The sequence below is a fragment of the Haliotis rufescens genome, unplaced genomic scaffold, assembly GCF_023055435.1.
Source record: "Haliotis rufescens isolate VD_foot unplaced genomic scaffold, xgHalRufe1.0.p SCAF_32, whole genome shotgun sequence".
Taxonomy (NCBI): domain Eukaryota; kingdom Metazoa; phylum Mollusca; class Gastropoda; order Lepetellida; family Haliotidae; genus Haliotis; species Haliotis rufescens.
This window is the reverse complement of record NW_025964024.1, coordinates 5933629-5946854: the sequence shown is the minus strand read 5'-3', so window position 1 is coordinate 5946854 and position 13226 is coordinate 5933629. Positions and strand designations below refer to the sequence as shown.

The 13226-nt window shown below is 47.0% G+C and overlaps 1 protein-coding gene across 3 annotated transcripts in view; it reads left to right on the top strand.

Annotated features, from left to right (window-relative positions):
- LOC124147693 (serine-protein kinase ATM-like) overlaps window positions 1–13226 on the top strand; it is a 111326-nt gene that overhangs the window by 37809 nt on the left and 60291 nt on the right. For all 3 annotated transcript variants that reach the window (XM_048380700.1, XM_048380701.1, XM_048380699.1), the window contains exons 14-19: window positions 617–1223; window positions 8733–9065; window positions 9739–9988; window positions 10957–11177; window positions 12066–12148; window positions 12908–13066. In XM_048380700.1, the coding sequence (XP_048236657.1) occupies window positions 617–1223; window positions 8733–9065; window positions 9739–9988; window positions 10957–11177; window positions 12066–12148; window positions 12908–13066 (1653 nt within the window). The remainder of the gene's footprint in view (window positions 1–616; window positions 1224–8732; window positions 9066–9738; window positions 9989–10956; window positions 11178–12065; window positions 12149–12907; window positions 13067–13226) is intronic.

The window sequence follows — 13226 nt, the reverse complement described above, 5'->3', positions numbered from 1 at the left end:
ATTTTAATAAATTAGAACATTTGAACCTAATGTGAGTCAGAACTGTGATAACTGTTCTGTATGATTGTTCAATAATGAATTTGCCTTCATTGTGATCCTTCGTCTGTCAACACTAAACCCATGCTTGTGGGTTTCTCACATGTGGTAAATTTCTATGACCAGCAATGTTATATCCCATCTCACTCACACATTTAGCTGACACCATGATATAACTAAAATACTGTCCAAGGCAGTGTTATATCCCATCTCACTCACAGATTTAGCTGACACCATGATATAGCTAAAATACTCTCCAAGGGAATGTTATATCCTATCTCACTCACAGATTTAGCTGACACCATGATATAGCTTAAATACTGTCCAAGGCAATGTTATATCCCATCTCACTCACACACTTAGCTGACACAATGATATAACTAACATACTGTCCAAGGCAATGTTATATCTTATCTCACTCACACATTTAGCGGACACCATTGTATAGCTAAAATACTGCCCAAGGTTTAGCTGACACCATAATATAACTGAAGACCGCCTAAGGCATATAAGATGTTATATCCCATCTCACTCACACATTTAGCTGACAGGTGTTATATCCCATCTCACTCCATGCCAGGTCCATGAGCTCCCACCAGGCTGAAGCAGAGGGCTACCAACAGCCGGGGTTCAACCTCCTCGCTGCCATCGTTCACCAGGAGTTTGTCTGTCCTGAGAAAGACGTTTGGAACCTCTTCCTGCCCAATGTCTCCTCCCCAAACATGGCTTCCATCCACTTCCTGTCCGTCTGTCTCAGTCTTCATGACCTGCCCGAAAACCATCAGCCCAGTATTCTTGGTTCAAACTTCACCGCTGTCAAGGGCTCCTACACCTTGAGAAAGCATCTCTTTGATTGGCTGATTCCAAAAAGAGACGTTTCTGATGTGCCCAAAGTTTGTAAGATTGATCCAGTAGTGATGAGTCAGGTGCTAGTTGCTTTGACTGTCCGAAATCCTGGGTCAGTTATACCTGTTGAGTCGGCATCCGGCGTCCGGCATTGGACAGAGTTGGAGAGGATTTATCTAGAGACATCCTTCGACTGTGAAATGAGGATAGAAAAAGTGTTTCGGGCGTCAGGAGAGAAGGGCGTGAAAGATGAAGTGGCAGTTGTTCCAAGTTTGTTGGAGACATTGAAACAAGTCTTCACAAGAGAAGCGTCCCACTTTCAGACTGTCTTGGAGCCACAGGTAAGTTAGCTGAAGGTGTTAACTAAAAGTTGTGGCCCTTGTGGCGATTCCCATGCAAAATGAGTCACAATGCATCATCCAAGATGGCTAAGTAAGATCAGATGGTCACAATACGTGGACAGGGTGATTCATACCAGTGTTGGGATCCAGCTTAGAAAAGGTTTTGGTACCCCATTGCTGGTCATTGGAGGCAACGAAGTTGGTTTGTGTGGTCAGACAGTGACTTACTACATTTCATCTCTCATCATTGCTCATGCTTAGCCGTTGGTATGACTCGATAATTATGCTCCCGACCTAAAAGGGCGGTGGTATGTAGTTATACAAGGGAATTCTGTCTGTCCGTCCTACCGTCCATCCTTCCATCCGTCCTTCCAAGGACATTTCTTTGTGTGCCTTATAACTTGGAAAAACACTGCATAGATTTTTCCCAATTGGAGGTACAGTTTCTGTACCAATAGGAGAGGTGCAGTGTGAAGTTTGTTTTCAATTTTTGAATTTTCAGAAAAAAAATACAACCATTTTTCACTTAGAATTGTTTTACTGAAACATTTGTGCGACCTAAAACTAGAAATCTACTTCATGGATTCTTTTCAAATTTAGGGAACAGTTTCCACTCGTATAGAAGAGGTGCAGTGCAAAGTTATTCAACCTACTGCCAGTTTTACCTATAGTGTTGTTGGTATCTTGCTATCTCATAGTTACCTTATGAGAGGTACTACTTTCAAGTGAAACTTGCTCAGAGGTTTTACATTTGAATCGTAAGACCTAGTTTTTACATTTGAATCGTAGGACCTAGGTTTCACATTTGAATTGTAAGACCTAGGTTTCACGTTTGAATTGTAAGACCTAGGTTTTACATTTGAATCGTAAGACCTAGGTTTTACATTTGAATCGAAAGACTAAGGTTTTACTGGCAAATTAAATATGCAGCCATTGTATCCAATGTTGTCCAAGACTAGTTAAAAGTCACAATTTTGTTCACATGAATTTACATTTAGTAATGCGTTACCACTGTTATACCGAGGCTGTTGTCTCCCACAACTGCTGCTATAGCGAAATCTACCACAGAGATCTCAATTACCTCATGCAGCACGTGCGTAGCCACCTAGCTGCCATGTGACACCCTTCACTCTTGTCTCCTTTGTCTGCTTAGCAAGACGTGTTTTCTCCTGCTGAAGCGTTCCTTGAAGATTTGGTGATATTTATTATAGTTTATTCTCTAATAAACTGTGCTTTTATGGGGCGTTGCGGTAGCTACGCTTGGTTATAATTTTCCCGCCAAACAGAAAATTTTTCCCGCCCTTTTTTCTATATACTTGAGGGGTTCGCGTATGCACGTTGTGTTTTACGTTTCCCCTGTTCTTGTATGTTTTGGGGGTTAACATAACTTATTTCTTTAATAAAAGTTATATGTGTATGTTATATGTTCACATTGCTCGTTTATTTTCTTGTGAAAATGCTCGTTTGTGAATCATTGTGGTGCGTGCGTTGTAACCATGTTTTGTTCTTTGTTTATAGCAAACAATCAATGTCTGACATGGATATGTCCCCAGTATCCACCCCCTCTACCCCTGCTCCTCGGAGTTGTGGGGTGTGCAGAAAGTTTTTGTCGTCCCGGGATCCCCACGATCGTTGCCCGCGGTGCAGGGTTCCTTGCGGGGACACCCGGTGCACCCTGTGCGAAGGTCTGGGGCCTGCGGAGTTTGAGCGGTACCGGCTGTACGTACAGTCCGTCTCCACCCCTGTGGTTGCCGGTTCGTCCGGTCGGGGTCCCCGTGCGGGTACCACCTCCTCGGCTGCGGCGGATCCCCTTGCGGCCCTCGGGCTGTCTGGGGATTCCGTCGCCGCATTGTTGTCGAAACTTGTGGACTCCAAGCTGGCGGCCTTATCGCAAGATAGGCCGCTGGCTGTTCCGTCCCCGGCCTCTTCGGTGGCCGCGGGTTCGGACGCGGGGTCCACCGGTACGGCGGCGGCTGCCGTGGTTACCGGTCCTTCCCCCGAACCGTTGCTTCCGCTATCGGTTAAGGACCGCGTTGCCATGGTGTATGACCTCTTCGAGGGCATGCCAAAGCCCCTGCCGATACCGCGGGGAATCCACGGTTCCGTGGGTTCCTCCGAGGTATACGACGAGACGTCCGACAAGGCTTTCCCGGCATCAACCTTGCTGCGCGGGATTAAGCCTTCTTTGGAGAAGGCCTTCACGGCCGCCTCCGGTCGGGGTCTCCCGTTACCTCCCCCGTCGTGGAGAAAAGGGTCTTTCCCAGTACATGACCTTGCCTTTCCCGAGGCTGGTCCTTCTGCGGAAGCCCATGTGGAGCGTTTGGGGGTCCGTGCCCCACCGGTTGCCACGGTACCACAAGGTACCTTGCAACAGCTGGACACCCTCGCTCGACACTCCATGCTGGCAATGTCTCACGGAGACACATACCTGGCTGCAGCGGCCAGTCTGGTCGAAGGTTCTCCAACGGACCGAGACCAGCGCATTTACAACTGCTTGCTCGGTTTGAATGCTTCCCTGGAGTACGTTGCCGGGGCTTCGGCCTTTGTTTCCGGCACGTGCCATTTTCTTCGGCGCCAGTCGTATCTGGTTGCTTCAGGGTTGGACGCTGCTAATCAGGAGGTGCTCCTTTTGCAGCCTTGGTCTGCTCGGACCCTGTTTAATAACAAGATCCCTGGGGTTCTGAAGGAACAACAGGCCGCTGTGTCTGCCGAGGCCTCTCAACACACACTGGATCTTGTGGGGTCCTTGCATAGGCGCCTGGGTGCCGCTCCGAAGCGGAGCGCGCCCCAGGATGCTGCGTCCGGCAGGCCTAAGGGGTCGGGTCTTTCTTCCTCCGGGAAGAAGCCCCGCTCTGAGGGCTCCGGTAAGGGTTCTCAGCAGCCCTTTCGCGGGAAGAAGGGGAACTGGGGGAAGCCCAAGTCGTCTAAGGACGGCAAGGGCCCCTCCAGGTGACTCTCATTGGAGGGGTTCGTATGCCGACAGCGCCAACTTCAGTTGGCCCGTAGGCGAACCCGAGTCACTTGGCCCTGGACAGTTGCGCCTGCCGCAGCCCGTCCGGCCCCCCTCTCTTTCCCCAGTCGGAGCCAGACTCCAGACTTACTGGGAGAATTGGGAACAAGTGTTCGACGACCCGTGGGTGGTCAACACGATTCGGTACGGCTATCGGCTCGATCTCAAAGCGAATCCGCCGCTCACCGTTGCCCCGTCGGCAGGTTTCTATTCGGAAACCGATCTTCCCTTCCTCGCCGATGCCATCGGCAGGTTGGTGGAGAAGAGGGCAGTTCGGGAGTTAGCTCTACCAGAAATAACACCGGGGTTTTACTCCAGGATATTTCTCGTTCCCAAGAAGGACAGTGCCGAACTCAGAATGATTCACAACTTGAAATCGTTCAACGAGTTCTACCTGCGCAAACCGCCCAAGTTCAGAATGTTGAGCTTGACGGACCTGAAAGCACTGATCATGCCGGCCGACTGGCTAGCTTCGATCGACCTGAAGGATGCTTATCTGCATGTTCCGATTCACTCGGATCATCACAAGTATCTCAGGTTTGTCTTTCAAGGCAGGCACTACGAGTGGGTTGTACTCCCATTCGGTCTTTCATCCGCTCCCTGGCTGTTCACCCGGTTAACCACCCCCATAGTGGGGTTCCTCCACCGGAGGGGTGTCCGGTACTTCGCGTACCTGGACGACTCGCTAGTAGCAAATCGAATGACGGACACCCTGTCACGCCATCTCGTTTTCGCACGTCGGCTCTTGGAGCAATTGGGGTGGATTGTCAATCTCCCCAAGAGCGAGTTAACCCCTTCTCAGAACTTGCAGTTCCTCGGAGGTCGGTTCAACACGGTGTCCCATCGCCTATTTGTCCCCCCGAGACCGGTGGCACAAAATTCAGGCGATGATTGCCAAAGTCTTAGCGGTGCAACAGACTGTTCACTTTTGGGAACAGCTGTTAGGGCTACTTGTATCAGCCCAGGACTGCACCCAACGGGGTCGTCTCCAACTCCGCCCGCTGCAACGGTTTTTAATCCAGTTGTTAGCAACGGAGGTGAACAGTGCGACCGTCGCCCTCCCGGATCGGCTCCGACCGCATCTGGAGTGGTGGACGCTCCCTTACAATGTCTTATCAGGAGTCTCTATGCGGCCCTACCGGGCCATGTTGAACCTGTATACAGACGCCTCTCTAGTGGGCTGGGGCGCCCATCTAGAGGGGGAGGTGAGTTCGGGGCTGTGGTGCGTAGACGAACTAGGTCTTCACATCAATTGTCTCGAGTTCAAGGCAGTGATCAACGCAGTCAATCACTGGAAGCATCGTCTCGTCGACGCCCGGCTCATGCTGGCGACCGACAACACGACGGTAGTGTCCTATGTGAACAAACTGGGGGGAACCCACAGTCACTCGCTACTCGATCTCACGTTCGAGTTTTACGCTCTGGTGGACAGTGTCCCGTGCCAGATACGCGCCCGTCACATCCCAGGTGTGCGGAACGTACTGGCCGATGCTCTATCGAGGCCTCAGGATCCGAGCCCCACAGAGTGGATGCTGAACCCAGTAGTGTTTCAGTGGCTGTGCGAACGTTTGGGTCGTCCGATGGTCGACCTGTTCGCAACACGGTTCAACAATCAACTCCCGTTGTTTGTATCACCAGTCCCGGACCCAAGGGCCATCGATCACGATGCTCTCGCGTTAGACTGGACGGGCTTGGACGCTTATGCTTACCCGCCGACAGCGTTGATACCACACATTCTAAGCCGGCTTCGAGGAGTTCGCTGTCGAATGTTACTGATCGCGCCCATGTGGCCGAACAGATCGTGGTACCCCGACTTGCTGACCCAGGTCACGCAGTCGCCACTCCCACTGCCTGTGAGACCGGATCTCTTGATCCACCCTCACACCCGTCAGCTTCATCCAAACGCAGGGCAGTTCAATCTGCACGCGTGGATGTTGTCACCGAGCGTCTGAGGAGTAAAGGTTTTTCTCGCCGGGTGTCTCGGGCATACGTTAGTATGCATCGTGATTCTACCCAGAAGGTGTATAATGCACGTTGGGTTATTTTCACGAAGTGGTGTTGTAAACATCACATTCATTCGCCAGATAAGGTATCTGTGCAGGATATTGCTCGTTTCATGTCTCACTTGCGAGAGACCCGGAAACTCTCCGGGGGTTCCATTGCCAACTATGTCTCGTCCGTTGCTACGGTACGGGACGTTGCTATGGGTACCAGTCTCTCCAAAGAGCCGGTGATACGGGGTATTATCAAGGGTTTCAAAAAGCACGATCTTAAGAAGGGCCGCCTTCGGGCACCGGCCTGGGATCTTTCCCTAGTGTTGCAATCACTTACGGAAGCTCCGTATGAACCCTTGCATAGTGCTTCGTTCCGGCATGTGACTTGGAAAACAGCATTTCTCCTCTCCTTTGCCACGGCGGCACGTGTATCCGAAATTCATGCACTCGATGTCGCCAAGGTACGATTCGATAGGGGTGATGAAGGAGCGGTCCGCCTGGGCCTGCTCATGGGCTTCGTCGCCAAGAATCAGAGAGTCGGGCAAACGGAGAGAGAATTCACTGTAAGATCCCTCAAAGAAATCTTACATCCTGCTGATACTGAGGACAGAGCGCTGTGTCCGGTTAGGGCCCTTAAGTATTATCTTAAGGCTTCGAATGAACGTAGACAAGGGCGTGACCGTCTGTTCATATCGTGTAACCCTAATCGCACGGTTGACATAACTCGCAACTCGATTGCGTTGTGGCTTCGTTCTGTCATCAATCTGGCGTACCGGTCTCGGGGGTTACCAGTAGCGGGGTCAAACCCGCACGAGATCAGGGCGCTAGCGGCAACATTTGCCCTACACTCGAATATCTCTGTTCACAGAATATTACGAGGTTGTTACTGGCGTTCTGACTCGGTTTTTGCCAATCATTTCCTCAGAAAGGTTTCTGATGAAGACGTGGAGGGGGTGCACTGTCTTGGGCCGCTGATCGCGGCACAAGCGGTCATCTAGGGGGTGTGTCCAGCGCAATTCCAAACTCCGCAGTCGTCAGTCCTTGCACGGTGGTCAATCTGGGTCGTCTCCAATGTTCCCACGCCGTGGGTACAGGAGTGGGGGTCCTGCAAACCAGCGCACTCACACCACAGGTGAGGCGGCTTTTTGTGTGTTTTGTCCTTATTTGTATTTTGACAATTATGCATTTAATTGTCTGTCGTGTATTCCAACCTTGCGATACATGCTTACGAATACTGGAATTAGGTCACGCGCCTAATGCATACTTTAAGTAGGCTTGCTCTGGGATATACGGTCTGAAGGAAATTAATTTCCCTCTTTTCGACTGTTTAACCTGATCTAAGATTTAGCTCACGCGGATACAGTGTTCTCATCCGCTGCGGCGATGAAATACCTATCCAGTGGGGCCGTTTGGAGTCACCAATCGTTTTGGAATTGACGATTGAGCCTTACGGTATGCGCTTGACAGTGCTTTGGTATTCCTATAGGGTAAGGCCTAGCTAGGTGCATGCGCATCGAGTGCTTCCGCCTTGGTGTTTACTTCCGCTGGTCGGAAGGAACGCTAGCAGTCAGGATTCGGGTTGTAGGTGCTCCCCACCGCCTACTGTGGTAGTCAGCCTCGGTATAACAGTGGTAACGTATTACTTAATGTAATTTGTAGAATTTTCCTATTCGGAATATTCTATAAGTAATACGTTACCACTGGGCTGCTGCCCGCCCGTCCGTCCCCCGAGCACTTGCTCACGCAGGAGACAAGAGTGAAGGGTGTCACATGGCAGCTAGGTGGCTACGCACGTGCTGCATGAGGTAATTGAGATCTCTGTGGTAGATTTCGCTATAGCAGCAGTTGTGGGAGACAACAGCCTCGGTATAACAGTGGTAACGTATTACTTATAGAATATTCCGAATAGGAAAATTCTACAAAATTTCATGATGTAAATTGATAAAAGGGTGTTAAATTCAGTTGTCTGCATGCTGCATATGTTTTTTCTCATTTCCACTGCCAACAAATGACAGTTATACAGCAACTATTGCCCCAATGTTTTCATATTCTTTCTGGTATTTCTTGCCTGTAGACGGTTCATACACTCCTCTTTGGTTTGGATGAAAAATGTTAAACCATAAGCATGTAAAGGGATTTTCTTACATTTGATTGTCAAACCAAACAAATATTTTTTGTATTTATGTTTCCATAAACCCCGAAAAATAAGGCCATGCCCACTAACAGACAACTATTTCTTTTTATTGTTTGATAATATTCATAGAATGGGCGGGGCTTGTGTTGCATTTTTGCTCTGAATGAGGTCGCTGATGTTTTATTGTTGTCTACAGCTTGTTGTGTGTTAATGAATAAATAAGCAGTCTGTGAAGTTATTATTTATTAATAAGGATGGACTTCAATATGTTTTTTAGTTTATGGAAACACAAAAAACTGTGTGCTTTCTGTGCAAATTTTCACCACCTTTTGACAAATACAAAATGAGAGATTAATGATCTTTTGTTTCAGCAACAAACTCTGGATCACATCATTACCTGTTCATCAGTGCTTACGAAATGCATCCACCTCGTCCTTGACACAGGAGTTGCCTCCCCTGCCATGCTAGCCGACACAGGTCTCGAGGCCTGCCTGAAGACTCTTTTGAGGAGGATGGCCTCCTTCTTGTCGGACTATGTGAAGAAAGGCGGGAGTGGCCAGATGCTGCCGATCATTCAGATGCTGCAGACCCTCTTCCCCCGAACTGAGCAGAACACTCAAGGATGTTACATGGTTTCGGAGCTGCTCCGATCTCTGCTTCCTGAGAGCTTCTTTGATCTCATGTTTGAAATTGCATTTAGTAAGGTGAGTTATAAATTTGTGTACCTAAATTGGCTTGTGATTGCGTTTGCTGTGTGGAAATATCCTCAAGAACTTATACTGCACTGATAAGGTTTTTTATTCTTGTACTTGTTCTTGGTGTAAAATGTCTTATCTGCATCTGTATAAAATATGACGAATTCGCAATGTGTCTGGAGCATGTCCAAACATGTTGTGTCCAAGGAGATCTTGGAACAGGGCCCGGACTTTTGAAAGTTTCATAGTGGTGATATGAATAAACATTGTATTTAGCGAGCCTTGGCCTTAGCTACATCACAGTTAGACACAGATTTTCAGTATATTAGACTGTTCTTTTGATAATGATAGCAATTATCACTTTAGTTTATCCAGATTTCCTATAGTTAATTCTGACTCGATCGCCGAATGACGAGGGCGACGCCATGTTTGTTTGTGAACACTGAAAGTAGTCCCTACTTGACCTTTGATATTTGCATCTCTATCCGCATATGACCCCAAGGGATATCGTTTTTATCTGTTGGCTTTATCCTGCCGGGAAAACCTACTCAGTATATGATAAAAGAATATATCTGTAATTTATTTTGATATATTTTGCATGAATTCACTGCCAGAGGTATGTGAACTTCTCAGGAGTAAGGTAGAAACACTCTGCTGACTCAAAGGGCATCTAACGTTTCAGCTGCAACGCTCCAACAGCAACTCCAACAACAGCAGCACACAGCTGGGCAGTCTGCGGAGACGGTCAAGCTTCGAGAGGAGGCCGGGCACCAGCGACAGAGGGCGGTCACGGTATAATGACATTGATGAAATGGATCTGGATTTTGAAGACGTGTCTCGTTCGGCTGGAGGTGACGCAGAGGACATGGATTTTGATGAGGTTGACGACATCGGAGACAGTCAGGATTCGGATGAAACACACAACACTCATGGTAGGTAGATCGGGGATAAGTTTGGAAACCTATGTAAAGTTGATAACGGTGGTCCAGGGTGCTGTGGTGAGTCCATTACGGAGTCCTTGTACAACTGTGGAGCTCAGGTGTCATCTGCAGCAGTCTGTCCAATAGTGATGCCAGTCCCATGATCGTGAGTTCGAATCTTAGATTTTCTTGATTGTGATTCTGGATGTGTCAGATGATACACTGAACCTTTGTTCATAACTACATTTGACCCAACCCATTTCATGTCAAACTGCGGCATGGTATCTCAGTGGGCTAGCACTATAAAACCAGCAATATTTTGGACTACCGGTAGTATAAGCAGCCGCAGACATGAACACACGCACATGAACACACACACATGAACAGACACACCCACACAAAATAATCTTGAACGTGATGTCAAACCCCATTTTACCCAATCTCATTAAAATCAGATCTTTGTTCTCGCTACCGCTAAACAAAGATCTGAGGACATCCCATTACGAGTCATGTCAGACCGACCTTGCGCGAACTTTGACCGACCTATGGAATGACCAATCAGAAGGCAGCTTTCTCGTGCTTTACGGCACAAATTTCAAATTGGCGACTACGCTTCGAAACATATTTTGACAAATTCTCGATTACAAATTGTGGACATTCTGGAATGGCTAATACATGGTCTAGATTGTAAGGATTCAATCGTTAAACCCGTAAACCGTTCAGAATACACCATGTTAAAGTTTTCGAGATTGCATGACTAGAAATCACATTCCGACTGTCACTTTCATAATCTGGTAAGCGACGCACTGATTGGTCGGATGAAAGGTCGTTCTGACGTGACCCCTAATGGGATGTCTTCAGATCTTTGCTTAGCGGTAGCGAGAGCTAAGGTCTGATTTTAATGAGATTGCATTTTAACACACCTCATCTTTATGTGTAGCTGCATGTGCATTAGTTCCCTCAACGTGATCTCTCCTCAGGGTGTCCGAGCCTGGTGAGTGAGGAGGGACTGACCGAGACTTGCAAGCAGCGCCTTGAGGTGGTGAGACTCTTGTGCCTGTGCTGTAACTATGAAAGCAGCGTGGCGCCCTCTGGTGTACCATACAAAGCGGAGATCGAGACCTCCTTCATCAAGAACAAGCTGGCCGAGCTTCTAGATGGTGACATGTTTGATACAGGGAGGGCTGTGGATCTGTTGAGTGTGAGTATCTAGCAGACTCCAACTTTCATCCTTTTCATCTTTTATTAGTATTAAATATATTTTAAAAAATTTAATTGAGATTCCCAGGCAGCACACCAGGTCACCAATTCACCATGCTTATCATGAGAGCTAGTTTTGGGGGATATAGACTAGTAGTATGTCATCATGCCATGACAATATGGATTGTTGGCCATGCTATCAGCCTCTTTGTGTGTAGGATTTTATGTGGGTCTTAGCAATATTCCAGCAATATCACGGTGGGGGACACCAGAAATGGGCTTCACACATGGTACCCATGTGTGGAATCAAACCTGAGTCTTTTGTGTGACCATCGAACACTTTAACCACAAGGCTACCCACTGCCCCCTTCAGCCTATGGAATGTTGTCCATGCTATCAACCACTGATTCCCGGAACCAGACTTTGTTTACAGGTTGACGTGATATCTTTAGCAGCTGCATAAAACAATATGCACTCACTTTCTCAAGGGAATCAGTTTGTTATTTGTTGTTTAAACACCGCACTCAGCAATATTGCAGCTATATCACGCCATTCTGGACCATACAGTCCAGTGATTGACATCATAAGCATCGATCTACGAAATTGGGATACAATAACATGCATCGACCAAGTCAGCGAGCCTGACCTGATCCTGCAAGTCGCCTTTTATGACAAGCATGGGTTGCTGGAGACCAATTTTAACCTGAGTCTTACAGGCGGAGATAGAGAAGTATGAGTTTGGGGATCATGTTTGATTCTTGATTTTGAAAAATGAGGGTTTGAATCATGTTCTAATAGCTTACTGTTTGGTTATGGTGTTTATGGTTTTGTTATCAAAACTGCAGTGGGTAAGAGATTCCTATTGAAATGCTCTTGTTTTCTGTTTTAGATGGATGCCATGGTGAGAGCCTTGACAACACAGTACCATAACGTCTCTGATAGAGATTTGGAAAATATGGTCGATGCTGTCAGGTAGATGTCACATTTGTTACTTCAGTTTTTAGCTATATGTATGATGTTTCTTTAAAATGCTGTGAATTTTATTTGAAAAAGGTACATTTTGTTTCTTGAAATGGGATGGATGTCAAATGGTAAATACATGTGTGGGAGTTGTAATTTCAAAACCACAAATCCATGTGACCTGAGAGAAAACAGACAGAAGAGTATCATGTTAACATTTAACTCACCTTATATGGGGTACTCAACAGATTTGGTACGGCTTAGGTGTAGATAATGTAACAAGTGTAACATGTGCCTTATGTGTAAATTGTAATGCTGATTAGATCAGAATTTCCAGATTTGACTACAGTAAACTACAGTTATAACGAACACGCTTATAACGAACTGACGGATATGACGAACTTACCTTTTGGTCCTGACTATTTGCTGTAGTTATGCTGTATATATGCTTATAACGAACTACGGTTATAAAAAACTAAAATTAGTAGTCCCTTTGAGTTCGTTATAATCGTAGTTTACTGTAATTTACACGGGATCCATACCAGTTTCTACAGCTATTTTCCATAAATGCAAAAAGTCAATTCTTAATTATTTAATTAAGGAAAGGAGACAAACCATTTTTTTAGTTCATCTTTCATATCTAATGAACTGTTTTTGGGGGGTTCCTCAGGCAAATTATTTTTTTCCACATATGTTTTTCCCAAACAATATTGATCTTCTAACTGCAGCCTCTCACTGAATGTTAGTGGCCTATGTTGATTCTCATTTTAGACGCGTGATCGTCTCACAGCGGCATGACCAGGAAGTGTGTTGTCTCTGTCTTGACCTCATCACCCAGCTGGCACCCCATCTCACTGACCCTGACAACCTGCCCTCCAGGGTGAAGAAGGATTGCAGGGAGATAACTCTGAAACTCCTCAGTGCCTTCTGGTCAGTAAACATCAAGTTTTAAGCGCTTTCTCTCACACATATCATCAGCAACTAATCTTTTTGGGATTCTGGGGCAGAATAGTTCCCCAAATGACTTTTCTGATATTTCTTTAATACAACCAACTCTATTTAAATATTGTATTTTTTCGCCCACCGACAT